At 31.6% G+C, this 22405-nt stretch overlaps 2 protein-coding genes across 2 annotated transcripts in view; one reads left to right on the top strand and one right to left on the bottom strand.

The window, feature by feature from the left end:
- Klp68D (kinesin-like protein 68D) overlaps window positions 1–9717 on the bottom strand; it is a 28054-nt gene extending 18337 nt beyond the window's left edge. Inside the window, exons 1-7 of the mRNA XM_072534369.1 lie at window positions 9386–9717; window positions 9129–9322; window positions 5891–6145; window positions 4827–5185; window positions 4571–4736; window positions 724–1090; window positions 308–531 (exon numbers count right to left, since the gene is read on the bottom strand). Of these exons, the coding sequence (XP_072390470.1) occupies window positions 308–531; window positions 724–1090; window positions 4571–4736; window positions 4827–5185; window positions 5891–6145; window positions 9129–9322; window positions 9386–9421 (1601 nt within the window). The 5' untranslated portion in view covers window positions 9422–9717. The remainder of the gene's footprint in view (window positions 1–307; window positions 532–723; window positions 1091–4570; window positions 4737–4826; window positions 5186–5890; window positions 6146–9128; window positions 9323–9385) is intronic.
- Window positions 9718–9844: 127 nt separating this feature from the next.
- Window positions 9845–20732, top strand: Kap-alpha1 (karyopherin alpha1). Its single transcript, XM_072534370.1, has 9 exons — window positions 9845–9992; window positions 10257–10433; window positions 12129–12347; window positions 13948–14073; window positions 14233–14327; window positions 16277–16493; window positions 17811–18062; window positions 18339–18642; window positions 20127–20732. The coding sequence occupies exons 2-9, from the start codon at window positions 10257–10259 to the stop codon at window positions 20315–20317; spliced, it is 1581 nt and encodes a 526-aa protein (XP_072390471.1). The 5' UTR covers window positions 9845–9992; the 3' UTR covers window positions 20318–20732.
- Window positions 20733–22405: the final 1673 nt, after the last annotated feature.

Raw genomic sequence — 22405 nt, 5'->3', positions numbered from 1 at the left:
ACAAACGATTTCTGCATTTATCCTCTAGTTTTCGCGCAGATCACGTCTATTGCTATCCTGAGCGTACAGTAGGTCGTAATAATTTCAAGAACCAGGTCCTACGTGAAGGTGTAAAAATACAGATCTTTAATCCGGATCAGTCGTGAATGATCCATGACTACAGATATACCAAAAACGGAGTGGCACCTATACGAGCAACATTTATGATATTACGGATTGTTTGATTGGCACAATAAATTGTGCTTTCAATATGATGTACAGACGGATTTTATTCATCGTAAAGGAAAATTGTTTAAACAATACATACAATGCAGCTTCGTCATTGGCTTCTTCTATCTCTTGCCGATCTTTAATGTAAACTTCATGATTATCTCGGATCTCCTGTCGAATGGACTGTAATTTATTGTTGAATCGTTTTATTTTATCTTTCTTAAAATCAACTTGTTGCTGCAAGCTTGCAAACACTTGTTTAAGTTCGGTGCAAGTTTCTTCTTCCATTTCCAATTTTTGCTGCATTTCCATTTCTTTTTTCTGAAAGCAAATTAGAACAGAAAAATTAATGAAAAACAAAACCAATTTTTGCTATATTTATAAAAGAAAATAGTCACAATAGATCCAAATATTTTTTTATTCATACAAACTCTCTTTTCACGTCATCAACTACAAATATCTCGTCAATTGCCAATATTTAAATATTAACGCGGCACATAACGTTATACTAACCTTTCTTGCTGCTATCTCCGATCTCTGCTGTTCAAGCTTGATTTCATTCTCATTAACACTATCGACGATATTTTTCCCGCCGTGAACCATCTGTTTTTCCAAATTCTTCAACTTTTTCGCCAGTTCGTCCACTTCCATTTTGCCCAATTCCAACTTCTTTTGACTTTCTTCTATGTTAATGTCGTCTTCACTGTCACTCTCTGTTTCCCCACCCTCATCAGGATTGGCACTGAAGGCGCCGTTACTTTTTTCCATTATCAGCTGTTTCAGACGTTCGATTTCTTGCTGTAGTCCCAGAAGTCTGCCGTCTTTGATATCTTCATTCTTGACAGGAGTGTTCTTAATTGATTTTGCCCTGTACGAGTACCTAAACAGAAAAAATAAGCTTAAATTAAAATATATTCCATGATAATATAAGAACAGGGTTAAAACATTAAACCAGTGGTTCTCAAACTTTTTTAGTCGCGGCACCCTTGTAGGGCTAAAAATATTTCTAGGCACGCCAACCCTTAAAGCGATTTGGGAAACGACAAAAAATGAAAAAAATACAATTCTGAGGCTCATTTGATTTCAACATAAACTTTATTTTAGATCAATAAAATACAGTACGTTTGATATTCAAATATCCTTACTTAATGTAATGAATGAAACTGTTTCGATGATGTTTTCATTATATCTTTTATAATTATGGGAATCTTTGTAAGTTTGACCTTCAAATCCCTTGATGCTTGAAGTTTGCTTCTGTATTTGTTTTTAATGTAAGCATATGCGGAGAAAGAAGACTCACAGAGATAAGTCGATGTGAAACACACAAGTTTTTTACTGCAACTTTGCCAAGAACATTATTTTCTGAATATACCTGCATCCAGAACTCTTCTTGGCTTCCTTCACGGTATTTGAGTTTTACACTGCTATCTTCGCTGATCTCCAGTAGATTTTGAAAAACTTCATTTGTCATTCCGACAGGTTTATGTTTTGGTTCGCACGAAAACGGGTCAAACATCCAGCTCTATAAGTCATCTGAGTCAATGTCAGGAAAATAGTTTACAATACTTTCTTCCAAATTTGTGAGGTTCCTCTTTTCAACACATGCTTTGAAAAATGTAACTTTTTTACGCAAGGCTTTGATTTTATCTAATTGTGCTCCTCCTTTGCCTCGAAGCGAAGTGGTGGTTTTATTTATTATTTCGAAGATGTCTGAAAGGTATCCCAATTTTAGCAGCCAATTGACATCTTTTAATTCTTGGATGAAAGACTCCTCTGTAAATTTGATAATCAGTGGATCTTTTAGTTCAAATAATCTTTCTAAAATTGTTCCCCTCAATAGCCACCGGACCTCTATTTGGAGCAAAAGATTGAAGTGATCCATACCCATAATTCAGCGGTGAGTTTTAAAAGGCGTGCTTGAAGCGAACGGCTCTTCACATGGTTAATTATTTTCACAGAACCATCCAATACGTCTTTCAAATCTTTTGGCATCTTTTTAGTTGCCAAATAATGGCGATGTAAGATACAATGACTACTGGAAGCATTTTCTGCCACTACCTTTATTCTAGACACCGCACCCCTAATTTTACCAACCATTGCAGCCGCTCCATCAATGCAAATATCCACACATTTACTCTACTCTATATCATTTTTTCTTATATACTCGTGGATAGCCTTGAAAATTTCTTCACCAGTGGCATAACTTTTAAGCTCTTCACACATAAGTTCTTCTATTTTCATCCCGAATGGAAACCTCACAAACACAAGCAGAACAGCAAGTCCAGCAACGTCAGTACTTTCATGAAGCTGTAAACTGAAGAATTCACAAGTTTTTAATCTATTTATTAGATCTCTCTCTACAAAGTCTGAAATAGTGTGAATTCTCTTGCTTATAGTGCTGTTTGATTGGCATCTGCACATTATCAATCTTCTTGGCCATATCTGGACCTAACATGCATTGTACGACATCTTTCATGTAAGGTTTAATCAGTTCCTCGGCAATGATATGGGGTTTTCCAGCTTTTGCAATGTGCAATCTGCAGGTCATGCATGACCTTGTATGAAGAGATGAAGCACGCCGTTTGAAGGTTTCTTCGGCTTTATCGGCTAAACCAGGATGATTACTTTCCAAATGTCTTTTTAATGGACAGTGGAAGTGTGACGTCACAACTGTCAATTACTTTCCAAACAAAAGTTGAAATGCCCAATCTCAAGACTTTTTAAATTCTATAAAGTTAACATTTTGCTTCCTCTGCTGCTTTTTTTCCAAGTATAGTGTTTTTTACGATAATACCATCATAATTCAGTGTTCTATTTCTATGAAATATAATTTAAAAATTTAAATTAAAGACATTCTAACCTTACTTTATTGATACATGCATTTTATTGCTATTTTTATAAAACAACATGCTTTATTATTTACACAACCTTGTAAAATTGTTGTAGTAACTATTAGAATACGTAGATATTGCAAAAAGCGGAAAGATTCTGTAAAAAAAATGAAAAAATAACGAAAAATACAAATTATCCACACTAAACAAAGTTTGTTTGGAAAGTGAAACTGACAGATGTCAATAAAATCTACGTCATCACTTCCACGGTCCATTTAGATGGAACCAAGCACCCATTAGCAACAATTTCATGACAATTAACGTATTGGCTATCAGGTGCCTGTTCGTTGCCAACTTGCGAATGAAAAAAATGTCCAAATGGCGTGTCTACAAGTTTAATGGTCTAAGGTTAAAACAGATTGTGTGATGTTGGTAACTAGTTTGTTAGAACGTTCGAACCAGCGTGAGGGTAGACATAGTTTTACCGTTTTCTCCGACAAACTTACAAATTTTTAAAGAACACGTTTTTATTTTCGTTCCACCCACATTCTAATATATACAAACTATTGATTTAGGTTAGACCACCTGAGTGACTCAAAAGATCAAAATATAGTCGTCCTCGTCGAATGAAAATGTTCAATTTAGATCTAGTTCTGGGTCAGTCCCTCAGATGTATTGTTTTACTGAGGTTTAAACTCCATTCGCTTAGCTCGGACATATTTTGACAGATTCATTGTCGGAAACCTACAACACAACAATTCCTACTTCTCAGTATTAATAGCTCAAGTATACTAATTTTGCAGATTTCTTTCTTTGAAAAAAGAAGAATTATTCTAAATAGTGGAAGTGTATACTAAACCCATAAAATCTTGGGTAGTATATATTTAAAATATATATTTTAGTTGTTATAATTTAACATAACTATTTATTATATATGGTGCAAACAAATAAATATTGATTGTCGGTAATTTGTAAAGTTCTATTTTATATATTATTTAGTTTGTTTACTACTAATATTGGCTATAAGTACGTGTGCTTGGTTGTATAGTAATTTCCAACGACTTCTAGTCTGTCAAAAAGTAAATAACTTCGCAAAAAAAATAATTACTAAATTCACTAGACAGTTCAGACTGGAGATAGCGAACCGAGTTTAATAATGTAAATTGCATGTTTTGTAGTAAATGGGTTAACAAACAGTTTACACAAACAATTATTTTTAATAAGAGAATTATGTAAGATTCCTTGCTCCCGAAAAGGGAGAGGCCTACAACAATAACAAAGAGAAAAATAAATGATGTTTAAGTAAATTGGACAATTATCCTCCTATAAAAATATATTCCTCATATAAATTAGGTACTTAGTGAACTCACAGTGTTGCCAAGTTGTATATTTACTCAGTCGATTTCATATTATGATAAAAGAATGGACTATTCATGAAAATTTTTTAAATAATATAGATTATCAATAAATGCTCAAAATAAATAAGGGCATTTGATATGGTTTAAAAAAATTGAATATGTTGTCCATACCTTAAAGTAATGACTGTTTCCTCATAATTCATACTAGCTGGTCCAATATTTGCTATCATGATCGTTTTACTATTACCACCCAGAGAATCTTGCAGAAGTCTTGTTAACTTTGAATCCCTATATGGTATATGAGAAGAATTTTCAGCTAAGGCATATATCACATTTCCTAAAATTACAAAATTAAATATTACATCAAACGGTACATCGCTTTCAGTTAAACATAAAATCTTCACACACTTAAAAAAATTTATCGTACCTAATGAAGATAGAGCTTTGTTAATCTTTGTAGCTTCTTTGAGTCTATCTCCTGTAGCACCAGTTTTTGACTGTCTTTCGCTTCCAGCTAAATCTACCAAATTTAGTTTGCCAACCTTCATAGTTTTCGAATGTTCTTCAGCCATCTCGATGATTATTTGGAAGATAGCGTGCGATCTAGAGCTGTGTTCATTCATGTTAGTGGTTCCAGTCGTCCGGTTCTGATTACCTATTTTCATCGCCTTCAACATATCTTTCACGCTTTGACAGGTTTGGGAATGAAGATTTGTTACTATAACGCCTTGGCCTGATATTTCGCGTAGATCGTGAGGTTTGTTGTTTTTAATTTTTAGCAAATCTCTACAAATGTACAAATTGGTTATTTTTAAATATTCACACTCTGATTCATAAAATTTTTATATAAAATTATATAATAATATATAAATTTTTTGGGTAGAATATGGGCGAATAACTGAAGAACCTAAGTTTAAGGAATTGCTTTATCATTTCTAGTTTTATTTTAATATTACTTAAGGTCCAGAAGTCCTCCGAGCGTCGTGAGACATTATGATGGAGCTCTTCTTTCTCATTTGGGATTTTGAATTCTATGAGCTGAGCACTTTGTAGTGGAAAGCAAGAACGGATCAACTCCTATTATCAGGCGACACCTAAATTTCATTAGAGTTCTATCCCTTCATGGGATCTGTCGGGAGTGGGCATCAATTTCTTAGCTTCTAGTGGAAAAATAATGGTTGAGGAAAGCACATATAAAGAAAGCAAGGAAAGGAAAGAATGCTTCAGTTATACAGTAACTATGAAACCAGATACAAAGGAGCTATTTGTGTAACTAAAATAAACCAAGGCACATCCATACAGAGTGGAGGCTACCTTAAGGAACACTATGGTGTTTTCACATATTTTTCTTGAGCTCTAAGTATATGACTAGTTTTAAAGATAATTGTGAAATTACTGTGTTTACCAAAATAAAAATTTTATACAACTTTACGATAATACCTAATTTAATTACCACATATAAATAAAATATTATGTAAGAATAAACCTTACCGTATCTCCTCCATATATATTTCCAAATATCTCACACTAACTAAAAATTCAACACCAGTTTTTCTATCTATGTGTGACCAAATTTGCTCAAACGCCCTCGGAATGATACCCTTGTCATCTCCTTCAGCCCCTTCCATCGTGTATGTCTTCCCAGTTCCGGTCTGTCCATAAGCGAACACACACCCATTGTAGCCATCAAGAACTGATGTTACTAAAGGCCTAACTGTTTCATCGTATAGATTTTCTTGGGTTGAACTAGAAATATAAATTGATTCACAAATTTTGAAGTATTCTATTTTATGAGAATCAACTATGAATACAATTAAAAATATTTCATTTGACTTAATTTACTATTTTTATTGGGAATAAGCGACAATTTTACTTCTACGTCGGAAATCGTTCTCAAGATTAATGTTTTGTTGTTATGAAGAATATTTTGTTTGATCGGTTATACAAGTGTAAAATAAACGGTTTAATATGTTTAATAATAAGCATTAACATTGTTATAGTCGGTCAGATATCCAAGCAGGACAGGCGATTGACTCTTAATTTGGCTTCACTACTGAAATACTAGGTGGAGCAGTACAGCAAGAGATAAGGGCTTGCGGCTCGTTTATACTACTTCATAGATTCCTACTGGAACGGCGTGGCGCCTAATATACCGGTGAAAACAGTGAGGACGTAAAGGTTTACATAAATTCAATTTTTTTTGTAACTAAAAATATTTTGACTAAATTTGATTTGATTTGTAACTAAAAATATTTTGACAAAATCCTCGGATAGATAATTTATTAATGTATTTTTAACTATCTAATTGTAAACTTTACAAACAATGGTACATTTAAGTGAGAAAGAACAAATTGAAATTTTAATCATGTGTGGATGTGGTGTCTCGGACACAAAAACAAGTTTGTGTCCGAGCAGAATAGAACAGAACTGTGCAAGAATATCCATAGTCCAGTAAAAAAAAATTGCATTGGAAAACTCACTAAGCAAATCTACAGTTATGAAATATTTGAAAAAAAAAGTGGCACCCGTAAAAAGTAATTTAGTTCAGGAGCTCAACGAGAGCGATTATGATCGGAGGACAGGGTTTTGTGAAATGATGATGGAGCAATGTAATAATGACCCACAATTTGTAAAACATGTAGTGTTTTCAGGTGAAGCAACATCTTACTTAAATGGCACTGTTAATAGACGAAACTATAGATATTGATCAGATACTAATCCTATTGGATGATGAAGGCGCATATGCAATATCCGGGAAAAGTTAATATTTGGACAGGAATTGTTGGCAACAATATTTTGGGGCGCCATTTTTTATTGAAGGAACGTTGACTGTAGAAAATAATTTAGAAATGCTTCAAAACGATATTATTCCTGCAATCGCTGCGCTATATCCAGATAACCAAAATCCAAGTATGCCTAGTAATTTGATATAGGTTCAACAGGATGGCGCACCACCCCATTATGCAATGATAGTTTGTGATTATTTAAATCTGTTCTTCAAAACAGTTTGATAGGTAGGCGAGGAAGTTTAGAGCAGCCAGCAAGATCTCCTAAGTTAGCCCCCCTTGATAATTTAATTGTAAGATGTATTGTGTTACTCAAAATAAAAAAAAAAATATAATAAACATTTCTCTCTAATTCTCAATAATTTCTATGCCATTGTCTAGAATTAGTTATTTCTACTGCTCTGTCTGCAATTGTGGCAGACATTATTAAAGGTTTTATGAAAGTTTTCACTTTTTTTCAAACCAAATATAAAAAAACATCCTTTCTTTTGATGTAGTTCACTTACTTTAAAATCCTTATTAATTATTGTTCTGAAGATATTCACTATTGATTATGATTCTATTAACTAGTTGTGTTTAGTGAGTAACTAATTTTATAGTAGTTAATGTAGTCTCCCCTTTTTTTATTTTTCCTATAATAACCTTTCAGGTATTATTTTTCCTATGTGTTCAAACCAGCTGTTCTTTTTTGTATTTTTATCCATGGTAAGTTTATTTCCAATTACTCCTTTAATACCACTGATTGTTAGATATTCTAATTGTATTTTCCGATGATTTATCAATCTTCGATTTGTTCTGATGCTCAATTTTAATATTGTTTATTTTGTTTCAATAATTCATCTAGATTCTCCAGATTTCACTTGCACATCAATTATGAAATTGTAATTGCATTTTAAATTTTTCTTTTAAGTAACTTACTTATATGTCTTCTTTTTAAAAAAATTATACACATTGTTATAGTTTTGGCAATCTGTATTAAAATACTCAATGGAAACAGTGAAGTTGATGTAAATAGTGTATTTTTAAATCCTTAAGGGAACATTTCCACATACTTATATGTAAAAATATGTATAAAAAATGAAATATTTGTTCTGTATGGTTTTCCTAGGTAGTTTATTACATCCACTCCCAAAATGATATCTACTAGAGGAGTAAATATTTTTAACGTAAGTATTTAAGTTATATTGTGTGTCTAGATATTATTTCTAAAATATAAATATTTTGCAGCTAAATTTTAATACTCTACAATTAAAAAACAGTAAAATAAGGGATGTTAATTACATATACTGTTTTAAAAATAAAAAATATGCTCTTTTATGAGTCAGAATCTACATAACTTGCTTACAAACCACCAAGTTTCTATAAATCTATGTAATTCACTACTAAAAATCCACAAAGACACTAGCATTGATAACAAAATAGATTTATATACCACCGCAATGTGACTTTATTTATCTATTTCGTAATTTTTAAATAATTTAAAAATTTTCATAAAAATTTGTTACCAGTTATAACTTTTTGTACTTCATACTTTAAATGGTAATTACAACCCTTACATAAATTTAAGTATCTGATCTTACAGAGCTACGTGTGCCTGTGTCTCAAATATTTTTTGAAAATTTACCATAATTTTTGAATGATTTATTATTTATTTCTAATAAAAAAAAAGTTGCTTGTTATTTTTAGGGTGTTTAGGGAGAATAAAAAATATCAGAAATCAGTTCACTATGATTCTATAAACAAGTCAATACTATGAAGAATACTTTAAGTACAACATATTTTAAAACAAATTCAAATTTGACCCTGGATGGAGAATTGACCAAAAAAGTAAAAGTGGGTACATAATTAATTTGGCAATGAAAATACCTACTTATTGACAATGATAAGTTTTTGTACCATTATTATAAAAGACAACAACTTTAACATTACCAAGAATATCTTACTTTTCATCATAAACACAGTCGTATGTAAATAATTTATTTTTTTCATTATCACTTCTTGCCCTAGGGTTTTCTACTTCTATAACTCCCCTTGAGGGGTACATTTTGACTACACTGGAACATTTTGAATCAATTTCCTTAACACTAAGAGGCCTACAACGAACTATTACTTGTACTGATTCATTACTGCTGTTTCTCTATAAATAAAATATTTCAATTAATACAAATATTTATACTATTTAATTTCATTAAATACTCACTTCCATAAAATGGTTTTCATCCTCTGAAGTCATCATTATTTGTACAATTCAAGGTTAAATAATACTTAGGTGTATAACAAAGGTACGATTAATACAAACCACATTAGGATTTATTTTATGATGGTATTGATTATCAGGAGGGTTTGTTGTTTAAATTATAGTGCCATTTACTTATTTTTTATGTTCCCACTCTAACATCTATTGGCAACTGTTTTAAATTCTTAAGTTAATGTCAAACTACCTACAGATTTCTTCTTACTTCCGACACAATTTACTTTATGAGTTTGTTATAAGTTGATATTTTTAAGTAATCTACATTTTTAATAATATATATAATGTAGTTTTTCCATTGATAAATTAATCTTGAATGTACTAGCACTTAAAAATTTGTTTAAAATATAAACCAGTACTAAAAAAAATAAAATTTATAGAAAAGCCTACAAGAAGAATGAATCAGAACAATCAGAAGAAGAAATGACATTTGACATTTATCCATTGTCAGCACTAAATTTTCTCGTTTCTACGAGAATATAAAATTTTCTTTTAAAACAAGGTAAATGGTGCTATAAATTACATTTTCAGTTTAATTTAATACATTAAAACAAAAGTAAGTATTTTTAGAATAATTTTATTGCTATATATTTTTCTTAGGTAAATTCTGTTTTGGCGGAATTACCTCATCCTTTTCAGTGCCTCCACATTTTTGACATTCTTTGACTACAACATATTCTATTACAATTATTTTAAGTTCTGTCTTTTACTTAGTGATAATTGTTATTTAGCTAATTGTATTGAATAAATAGATTAAATCAAAAGAGGAAGTGTGTGTAAATTAATATCTTTGCCTATACTACTTGATTTGATATTTCAGATGTCTGGGTCAGCCCATAGGCACCGGTATAAAAATGCTGCATTAGATAGTGTAGAATTAAGGAGGCGTAGAGAAGAAGAAGGTGTACAGTTAAGAAAAGCTAAAAGAGACCAACAGTTGAATAAAAGACGAAATGTAAATGTTAATCAGTTATTACCTGAAGATGATCCTCTTTCAGTAAGTATGAGTATATTTAAATTAGTTTTAAGCCCAAATATTTCATATAGTGTGTGGGCCTTACTTAGACATAACAATGCAGGGGAATCACATAATTTACGAAAATAGTATAAACTTCAATTTTTATCTTATTACAAAGAGATAAAAGTAATGCTTGTAAATTAGGGTTATAATATTCAGGTAAATAAATCAGTTTTAAATAACATAATTTATCTTGGCTAGGGGTCCTTTAAACGAAATATACTTGAACACAGTCAGTGATGTTCCCTCTACCGATTTTTTGGTAGATCTACTATATTTGCTACTTATATACTGATCTACCAAAATATTCTTTGGACTCACCTATTTGAGAAAAAATATCAAAATGCACTTATATTTTACTTAAAAATAAATTTGATAAAATTTATCAAAAAATTTTCAGTATTTTTAATAGGTTTGTATACATTTGAATACATCAACTAATAGGGAAATCCCCCGAGATTTGTAATTCTGTATGTTATTAAAAAGTTTTGAAAAGATAGGGAAATCACAGAGATTCCTTATTCTGCACTTTTTAAAAGATGGGGAAAGTCCAGAAGATTGAATAATAATTAACATAATAATTTTGTATAAGGAATATGAAATTGTTCACATAATCAAAGAGCTCAAATTAGAATATTTGGGCCATATTGTGAGAAGTGAGCAGAGGTATGGTTTGTTACAACTCTTTCTTTAGGGTAAAGTGTATGGCAAAAGAGGACCAGCGAGAAGAATTTCTTTGCTTCAGAACCTAAGAAAATGGATCAACAAGTCTACTACTGGACTATTCTGAATAGCTATCAGCAACATAAGGATAGCCATGTTAATCTCCATCAACCAGAACAGAGAGGCATCATAAGAAGAAAGTATCTTGGAACTGTTCCAATTTTGTATAGACATGGATTTAAACCATTAACAGAAAAGAAATGCCTTCGAAAAAGAAAATAATATATTTATTTTAATCAAATAAAAGACAGATATCGAGCACAGTTTATTTATTAAATCTTGCCCAAGTACCTTCGCTCCTGTGCATATCTGCCTTTTATTTGATTAAAATTCATTATATTTATTTATCCAGTATCCACACATTCTAATGTAGAGATCTTAGATACAGACACTAAACATTTTTGGAAATTAATTGCAAATTATAAAATAAAGCTTTAGGAAAATAATTTAATTATTATAAGAAACTAACTTATTGTGGTGGTACCATTAAAATATACAACAATGGGAAACTGATGCAAATGTTATGCACATTAAAAGAACCTCTAATGCACAAAAAATATTAGAAACCATTAGGCAATCAAATGAAAACTCTTATAACACAATAATTATAGAGAGAGTAGAGCTAGATCTACAAATGGGAGAAAACATGTTACATACTGTACACATAAGGCATACATACTGATTCAAAATCTTCAATAATCTCTAGAATAAGAAATGATTGAGGAAATATTACTTTTGTTTAAGATTGTAACATATGAACTTACAAGATTATATACATATATACTTTAATTCTAGTATTTTCTCAATTAAACTCTAAATAATTTTAATTTTCCCCAACTCTATAGTATTATTTTTACCAAAAATTAATTTTGAATACAAATTTCAAATCTTCCATTATATGTTCACATCTAATGTAGTCATTATCATATGTTTTTGTTATATTTGTTATAGTTTGATCCAGATAGTACATCTCCAGTCTCAACATGGATCACTCAAGATATGATAAAAAATTTATACAGCACAGATCCAGAACTGCAGTTGGAAGCTACCCAAAAGTTTAGAAAACTGCTTAGCAGGGAACCCAATCCCCCAATTGATGAAGTCATACAGACAGGAATAGTACCAAGATTTGTTGAATTCTTGCAGAATTCATCCAACTGTACACTTCAGGTAAGATCTGACAGATCTCATATATCAGAATACTTATTTAGGTAGATAGTTGGACTTGGAAAAGTTGCATAGACTATAACTATCTAGGTATAACATAACAAAGCCCACATGTCAAAGACATACATAGATTATAATAATGTCTTCATTAAGGATTCATATTTGCGTTTTATAATTTAAAATTGATGAACTATAGAACCAGAACTTTGGAAAATATATTAATTTTACATTGTTGGTTAAATTATTTCATTTTTAATCTAAAAAAATTATTATTTTTAAAGGGTTTGTGTGAATTACTAAATCTAATCAAGAAATATGTTCCTTAATGTAAAAACTTATTTACTTAAATGATGTAGAGTACATATAATTACAAAGTTGTTAACAATTTTTTATATTTTCATATTTCTAGTTTTTTCTCATCTTTATTAAGTTCCATATTTCCAGTTGGTCTTGCAAAGAAATATGAAATTCAGTTTTAGATTTTAATATTCGCTGATTATGTTTATTTCCAAACTATATTCTTTCCTGTATCCAACTTCTATACTGATCAGCTTAATCAGAAGGGTCGCTCTCACTCTTAAACACTTTTCTTTCTTCAAGTTGATTATTAATAAAGCTGACATGCAGTATAACTGAACAATGAAAAATAACATCATCATGTCTTTACTTACTCAGTAAAGCAAAACGCTGGCATCATTCATATGGGATGGTGAAAAATTGGATTGCAAGCTTTAAAAGGTGTAAATTTTGAAGATGCAGTCAGAATGGGAAGGACAGTTTTTATATCTACCCCTGTAAATATCAATACAGTAAATGACATTATTTTTGTCAAATGGATCCCCAAATGTCTAAATGTTGGTTAAAAGCGTGCAAGGGTAGAAGCATCACATTTGAAATGTGCTCAGAACCAAAGCAATAATGGATGTAGTGGAGGTACTCTGCTTTTTCAAGCCTCAAGCAATTTCTCATACAAAAATATGCTGGAAAAGTTCTTGCTTAAGATTTTTGAGATTGTCAAGGAGTAACCAAGATTGATATTCTGGATAAAGGTAGCACAATAACTAGGAATTACTGTTCGACATTACTAAACACTTTATGAGAAAAAAATATGGATAAAAGATGTTGAAAGTAGTCCAAAAGCATTTTCTTTTTGCATGACAATGTCCCTGAACACAATTTGTATGTTGCGATGCAAACAATTCGTGATTTTCAGAGGGTTCTAATTACTTGAACAGCCCCTTATACATCAGATCTGGTAGAAGAGTTGGTAGAAGCTGTGGAGGAATGCTTTACAGAGCAAGATAATTTTTTGTAAAAGGTCTACAGACCTTTGACTTTCAAATTTGTTTCATTGTACAGGATGGCTAATATATCCAGGAATACATTCTTGTATTTCTCATTATAAAGTTATTTTAAAGATATGGTCCAACATTAGAGTGTATATAATAAAAATAGTTGAACTTGCGTGCCAATTAAAATAACATATTCATAGAAAAACTATTTTAAAGTTTTGAGACAAGTACGTTTTACATTTGAAAAAAGTTTTTTTGAAATTTTTCATTGGCTTTATCCTTTAAGAACCTAATGTAAATATATTTTCCAGTTTGAAGCATCGTGGGCATTAACCAACATAGCATCAGGAACTTCTCAACAAACACGAATGGTAATTGAAACAGGGGCTGTACCAATATTTATATCACTTTTAGGAAGTTCATATGAAGATGTCCAGGTTAGTGTTTTATTATTTTTGTAACTGAAAACCTTCGTTTCCTATTGTTCTTTATAAAACAAACATTCTTTAATTTAAAAATATGCATTTAAATTCGTTTATCCCTGTAAAATATATTAATATATGCAATTTAATTAATTTGAATAAATATTTGTCTAGGAACAAGCAGTTTGGGCATTAGGAAATATTGCAGGAGATTCTCCAGAATGTCGCGATACTGTTACTGAAGCAGGAATTTTAGTACCACTTTTACAGTAAGTTTCTATTCTTTCATATTCTACAAATTTGTAATATTTATTTACAGCACAATGTGCTCAACTATAAACAAGCTTTGTAATGATTTTACACATTGTTAAAAATCTCTTTATTAACTATATTATTAAACATTTATATATTTCTAAAAAATATGAATTGAATATGTCATTTAAGTAATGAGGTGTAACAGTTTTGCTAGAAGGAAAGAAGTATGTGTTGTGTAGGTTGCCGAAAACGCTGAAAATGATTACAGTTGTTGTTTTCTAACACGTTCTGGTGGATTGTCTGACCGAAATATCAATTCTTCATAGATATCAGCTTATGTTACATCTGTTGAAAAAGCATCCTCTACATCTAACGGGAAATAAATTAATCTATTAGAAAAGCATTTACAGAGATATCGAGATGATTTTTTTACGATGTTAAAAGATGACCCTATCTTGCAATATTAATAAGTTGCAGCTTTATTTCTAATAAACTCCACAGGGTATTACAAAATAATTTGAAAAATACAACTCGTGTTTTTACACTCCGTATATAGGGATAATATGTTGACATTTCTCAGAAAACATTGGTACAGTATTAATTCCTTAAAAATATACCTAAAATGTGAAAAAAAAAACATTGAAATCCAATCAATGTTTCAGAAGAAAAATAGCTTCAAATCTATAATAATTTAAGGTGGTGCATGAATTTTGGAGAGGAGTAATAATCTGGATAACCCCTATGTACTGGATATATCTGATAAATATATCACCCTCATAAAAATGGCGCTGCATGGGTTAAAAGTGACAGTTGGAAGAGATGGATAATTGATAAATCTATTTTAAATTATGTGGTAGTGACAAGGACACCTACTATCAACCATTTTGTTCAACCTATTTCTCAAAAAGCCATTTTAACTGGCCATGTAAACACTAAATCAGCACAAATTACTGCATACGCCGATGATGTAACTGTGTTAAAGGGGAAATTGATCATGAAGCACAAAAAGAGGACTTAAATCAATTAAACAAAAAACCAAGTATGTGACATCAAATTAATAGATAGAAAAACCAAAATCATCATTTAAGAATTCTAATTCGACCCGGATGTGAACAAGCTGTGGATGTGAAACCTGGGTTATGACAAAAAAGATAAAGAAGAACTCAAGATATTTGAGAGAAAGATTTTAGAAAGGTATATGGATACAGGTAAAAAACCATGAGATTAGTGATGTATATGAATTGTGATATTGTACTTTTTGTATGAGGTAAGAAGCTGGGACATGTCCAGATGTTAAAAGACACAAAGACAACTAGGAAAATGCTGCAATTAAAACTAAAAAGCAAACGAATGAAAGGAACACCTAGAACCAGACAGTTGATGGACAATGACTTGAGGACAATGAAAGTTAGAGGATGAAGAAGAAAAACACAAGAGGTTTGAATAGAACGAATGGTCAGACAGGCAAATAACTAATTAGACTTATAAAGTCAAAAGAGGAAAAAAGTATAACCCACCAATAAAGATTAAATTTTATGTTTAGATGTTTTACTGATTTCATAGCAGACTTTTTCTCAGAAATTACCTGAGGTAGTTAAAACCACAACGAAATTATTTACGGATTTATTGGGTGCTTTGGAGATGCCTTTGTGAGATTTGTTTCATACTTGATCAGTAATAATACTTTAGTAATAATTAATTAAATTAATGAAACTTCACATTGGTTGGATTTTATCTTTTTGTAAATAGATATTTTAAAACTGAAGCATGTCAAACCTATTGCAATATGCTGAAAAAGTCACACAGGCGATTTTTTTAATTTCATACATGGGTTATAAGTATTGATCGATGTTGGTTTGCAAATTATAACAGCCAAATACAATAAATGGTTCAAGTTTCGGTACTGATAATTTGGTTACTACACATTTAATAGATTTTCCAATCAAAATTATTTTTTTTACAGAATACTTAGCAAACCAATTCGCTTAACAATGACAAGAAATGCAGTGTGGGCTCTTTCCAATCTGTGCAGAGGCAAGAATCCACCTCCGGATTTCTCCAAACTCGCGCCTTGTTTACCAATTTTGTCTAGATTACTATTTCATACAGATCCTGATGTACTGGCGGATACATGCTGGTCTTTGAGTTATTTATCTGACGGTCCTAACGAGAAAATACAGGTAAATTATTGTGATCAATATATTTTTCCTATCTCATCTAGATTTTAACATGAATATTCATTATCATATTAAGAAAGTTGATCCTTATGATTCACCAGTGACCTAGAAATAATACTACATGAAAATTTTGACATATTTAGTTTTCAACATAGCCCACCTCAGTTTAACACACTTTTCCCATTGGCGCTCCAACATGTTAATAGCATCCTTTGAATAAATTTGCTTCTACTGTGTCAAACCACCTATTTATGGTACACATCACTTCATCATTGGTTCTAAAATCTTCATGCAGTTTTGGGTGCAGCCTCTAGTTACTCTGTCTCAAATCTAGAGAATATGGGGTATGTTTCACAATTTCGACACCTGTCATTCGAATGGCAGTTATTGCAACTAAGGTCTTGTGTTCTAGTATGTTCTCCTGAAGGAAGAGCATACTTTTCCTGGACTTTCCCTGTCTCTTTTTTTTTGGCTTCACGCAATTTTGGCATTAATTGCTCATCGTAAGAGTCTGTTATATAGTTTCTTTTCTAAATAATCAATCAACAATACACATTGTGAACCTGAGGCCATAATCTTGTTGACAGACGCCACATCTCTGAACTGCTGAGGCGGGAGTGAACCCCCATGCTTCCACTGTTTACTCTGACTCTTTATCACTGGATCCTAAGGGTGAGTCCATGTTTCAACCATTATTATGTAAGAATCAGTTATTATCCCTTAGAAAAGTATCCAAAACTTGTCAACATATGTGTCCTCTCTGGCAAGCTTCTGATCAGCTGAAAGTATTCCAGAAACCCACCTTGCTGTTAGTTTCTTAAACATGATTAATGTAATGTTTTAAGCTTCATGAAATGAAAAGCCTGTTTGCTCCACAATTTAACGCAAAGTGACTCTTCAATTTTTTAGAATGATATCGTGGACTTTTGTGACATTTTCTTCAATTGTGACGGTGATCAAGAGATGTTCATCCGTCTGTTTATCTTTATCTTCCACTCTTAAACTCCCGTCGTAAGAGACAGTACATACAGTTACCCTAATATAAGTTTTAAATCGGCATAAATGTCTTTTGGGGATAACTGATTTTTTCGCAAATATTTACTCACGCACCTTTGCTCTTTCACGTCCATTTTAACACCGTAACTGATGCTCTTATAATATCACTGACGACAGCTGGGACTTTTTAGTACATGTTAATTTAAAGTTCTACATAAATTGGAACTAGGTCAGGGGTGGACCACAGACATCAACACTCGAAATTGAATACATTTATAGATCATTAAATGAATTATTGATTATCATTTATAAATATGTTTAAAGGCGGTGGTAGATGCAGGAGTCTGCAGACGCTTGGTAGAGCTGTTGATGGCACAACCACCGAACGTAGTGTCTGCTGCGCTTAGAGCTGTTGGCAATATTGTCACAGGGGACGACGTACAGACCCAAGTTATCCTTAATTGTTCTGCGTTACCATGTTTGCATCACTTGCTTTCTTCGTCTAAGGAATCGATTAGAAAGGAAGCTTGTTGGACTATTAGTAATATAACGGCTGGTAATAGGACACAAATACAGGTAAGCGGTTATTCTTAGATTTTCTGAACACATTTTAAACACTAAATTATATTTGACATTTTCTATTGTGGATCCTAAATAATTATATTCTTAATCCTTCAATCGAACAAGGAGTATAGAAAATGTCAAATGTGATTTTTATAAGACGTCTTTAAGCTTCTACCAATCTATGGGAAATAAACCACTCACCTACAAACTAACAAAATATATTCTTCCATCCGTGAATCAACACACTAAAATAATTAATCTATATAAGATTTGTAATTTGGTTTTCAGGCTGTTATAGACGCCAACATCTTCCCTCTCCTCATTGAAATTTTGAGCAAATCAGAATTCAAAACGAAAAAAGAAGCAGCTTGGGCTATTACCAATGCCACTAGCGGAGGCGCTCCGGATCAAGTTCGTTACCTCGTTAGTCAAAATTGCATCGGACCGATGTGTGATTTGTTAACGGTTATGGACGCAAAGATTGTTATAGTGGCTCTCAGTGGATTAGAGAATATTTTGAAGTTAGGCGAGGAGGATGCTAAGTTACAGAACGGCACTAATCCGTATGCAGTTCTAATAGAAGAGTGCTACGGTAAGCATCTTATTTTTACATTTAATCAAGTTTTCAAAGTTCGATGTTGATGGTGAGAATTTAAATAAAAGACAATTAAAATGAGACGCAGTTACTAGCCATTTGACTAATATCGATGATATTATATCTTCTTCATATGTTAGGCCTTAAGGCCTGTTGTTTCTGGTGTGATTTAACAGTATTTGCGATGTTGACTGTCAGCTATCTCTCACATCTTTTAGAGGGTCTGCCTTGGGGTCTTTTACCTTCTGGTTTTCCATCTCTTACTATTTGGCCAAGTTTCTTCCCATTATGTTAATGTGTTGGTTCCATTCTCGTCTTCTTTGGCGTCCCATCTGACGATATCATGAAATTTATAAATTAAAAAATGTTGCTATTCAAGGGCGTGCATTGAATTGGTTAACATCTTATTTAATTGTACGTCGACAATACCTTAATTTTAGGACCCATTCTATTATTTACGTATCAGTTAACTCAGATGGATATTTTACGATATTTACAGATGATCATCGTCATCATCATAAGTGGCTCGACAATCCGTTGTGGATCTTGGCCTGCTCACAAAGAAGTCGCCACTCCTGTCGATTCCTGGCAACTTCCCCCCCATCTTCTAACCCTTAGAATCTGTAGATCTTCTTCCACATCAATTTACAGATGATATAAATGCTGTAATCAACGGATCTGATACCTCTTTGAAGTCCAAATGTAATAGCTTACTGTTGCATCTTTGCAGCTGGTTCTATAATAATCACCTATTGTTGAATACCCAAAAAACTCTTTCCATGCAGTTTCATAATAGGCAAAGATGTGTTAACTCAATTAATTTAAATATAAATAAAAATCATACTGAAAATGTTTCATTAGTAAAGTTCCTAGGACGTCATATAGATGAATGTCTTAATTGCAGAAAACATTGTGGTGTACTACAGTAACTTTTTTGTTTCGAAATTTAAAACAAGTTATAACAGAGAAACAAATAATCATGGACAATTTTCCTTATTCGAGATTTCACTCCCTCATCGTAAGTATTCGCTTCTCGTAATGACTTTATTTATGATCGTTTTCCCAAAGAATGTGTTTAAAATGAAAGCTATTTGGAACAAATATTTGAATTGACATGTGTACAATATCGCCGATAGATGTAATTTGATTTGAGTTTATTTGAATTCTTGACATATTTTGATTTGGTTTTAATATGGTACCACTTTTTTCCAGTTTGTCAATTTCTGTTCACCAGTTCACGAAAGGTTCTCCTCTATATGAATCGATATGTAGTGGAATGCAATTTTAGATTCCCCTTGTCGATCCATTCATTGTCTGCTTGTTTTGAAAATTGTAGAAGGCACAGATTTAATTAATTGCAGAAGGTTCAAACACATAGAAATCTTAGGTTTTCTACTTTTTATTTTATATTATAAATATTTCAAAAATAATGAGAATAATCATGTAGGTATTTATTTGATTAATTTTTTTTGTTAATTTAGGTCTAGACAAGATAGAATTTCTTCAGTCGCACGAAAATATGGAGATTTACCAGAAAGCATTTGACATTATTGAACATTTCTTCGGCACCGAAGAAGAGGATTCAAACATAGCTCCATCAATAGATACCGATCATCAACAATATCAGTTCAGTTCAGATCAATCACTACCAATGGGGGGTTTTCAGTTTTGAAGAAGTTAGATTCGTTTTTTAAAAGTGCCCATATTATTACAGTTTCAAACAAAAAAAGGAAATTTTCATTGATGCAAGAATCATTCAGAAGAAAACAGGAACTGAGTTTTCTTATGTATGTATGAGTGACGAGAAGTGCTGTGAGTCGGTATCAAAATTTTTTAAAATTAATTAAAAGCGAGGGCTGTTGAACTCTCGCTATTAAGCATAAACTATAAGAGAAGCTTATTTATAATTTTTCTATATTATTGAGTGTATCGTGATGATGGTCTGATAATGTTGAGAGGTACTAGTTGAAGGGCTCCTTTATAATTAACTTTATTTGTAAAGATTTGCTTTTGATTAGAACAATTAGACCAGTTCCTGTATAATTTAAATTAGTTATTTGAAAATACATGTTGTGTTTTAAATTTTATTGATTTTGTTTTACAGAAATGAATGGAAATAATACCATCCAGCTACAAAGTGTTTTTGATTTACCTAAAACTGTTAAAAATTGACCTACAATCAAATATCACAATTGTAGAAAGTGACTCATGTTTTAATTATTTTTTATAGGCCAGTAAAATTTGACGATTACTCTATAGAAAAAAATATTTTTGTTCCGACTTCAGGAGAAAATTTAATTATTATATAATAAACAAATTAGAGGATTATTGCAGAATCTGTTTAATCTCTTAAAAATTGACAAAAACCTTCTTCTGATTGTTCTAAGAATATGCGTTGTCTGTTATCTGTGCATCGGTTTCATAAGCACACTGACAGGGGTTTCATAAAGCAAAGAACAGAATTGTTTGTACTATTATTACTAGTGAAGCAGCTTTTATGTTTACTTTTTGTGAATTGTGAGTAATTTAGTTTAATTCAATTTGGTGATAAATAATAAATATGAGTGACAGTAGTATAAGTGAACCGTATATCAAAGAGAAACGTCATAATTTAACACCCGAAGAAAAAACTATGATCGGAAATCTGATTGAGGAACTTAGAGTCAGAGAACAAAATATGAATGTAAGCGATTATGTAGTATTTTGACAAAAGTTTTCCGAAGCTAGTATGTACAAAGTAATTTAAACAGACGGTGAAACAAACGATAATACTTTGAAGGTTAAGACAAGAGGAAGGAAACAAATAAAATTAGATGATACAACCAAACAGGCCATTCGTCGTGGAGTACATGAATTTTATTTCAAAAAGGAATTAGCAACTATAAAAAAAATTGTTTCTTCTCTTCAATCTAAGGAAAATATTCCAAAAATATCAAGACGTGTTTTGTTACATACTTTACGTGAAATGAACTTCAAATGTATTTCAAAAGAAAGAGGAAGAGGGATAGTGCCCCTATTGAAAATAAATTATTTTATGGTGCAGAAAATATCTAAAACAAATAATAGAATTTCCAAGAGACGGGGTAAAAAACATATACAGATGAAATATGGTTAAATGAGGATATACCATGACAAAAATATGGCAGGATTTAAATGTGAAAAGCAAACGACAAGTTTTCCTAACTGGTTTGTCGACAGGTTGTCCGGAAAGGGAAAGCGCCTTATTTATATAAATGGAAAAAACCGAGATTGCGGATTGGCTTACTAAAAAACATATTAAATTCGATGAACCAATAATATAAAACATTATTCTTACAAAGTTTAAAACAAACTCGAAAAACAACATGGTTTTCAGTTCTATTAAGATGCTTTGGTTTTGGATTTCTTGGTCTTTCAGGAATTTATATCTTCTGGTACCCACTGGTTAAGGCTTTGCAAATGGCCTATTTTTGTTTCCAAAATTGGCACCATGTTTGCAGGATATGCTGGTATTTTGGACCATTCGATATTAATTTAGCTGTTGTGTTTCGGTAAATCCAAATGGAAGTGTTTAACACCAAAAATGCTATTAATATATTCCGATGCCCTTACATAACCTGGAGTTTCAGATCTCCAACGGGAATAAAATGATCAAAAGGTACTTCCCTTAATTTATTGTTTTAATTTTTCTGGATTCTTCGTTTTGCTACATTTTTCTGATGTATCAGGCCTTGAAGATATATATCCTGTTCATCCTTGTTTTGCATTTTGTAGAAATTCT

The sequence above is a fragment of the Diabrotica undecimpunctata genome, chromosome 6 (genome assembly GCF_040954645.1).
Source record: "Diabrotica undecimpunctata isolate CICGRU chromosome 6, icDiaUnde3, whole genome shotgun sequence".
NCBI classification, from domain to species: domain Eukaryota; kingdom Metazoa; phylum Arthropoda; class Insecta; order Coleoptera; family Chrysomelidae; genus Diabrotica; species Diabrotica undecimpunctata.
Note: the sequence above shows the minus strand (reverse complement) of the source record. Positions and strands in the feature narration are given on the sequence as shown.

Coding starts and splice junctions, on each gene's coding strand:
- Kap-alpha1 (XM_072534370.1), top strand. CDS start 10,257: ATGTCTGGGTCAGCCCATAGGCACCGGTATAAAAATGCTGCATTAGAT. Junction 10,434..12,128: donor CTGAAGATGATCCTCTTTCA/GTAAGTATGAGT, acceptor TATTTGTTATAG/TTTGATCCAGATAGTACATC. Junction 16,494..17,810: donor GTCCTAACGAGAAAATACAG/GTAAATTATTGT, acceptor ATATGTTTAAAG/GCGGTGGTAGATGCAGGAGT.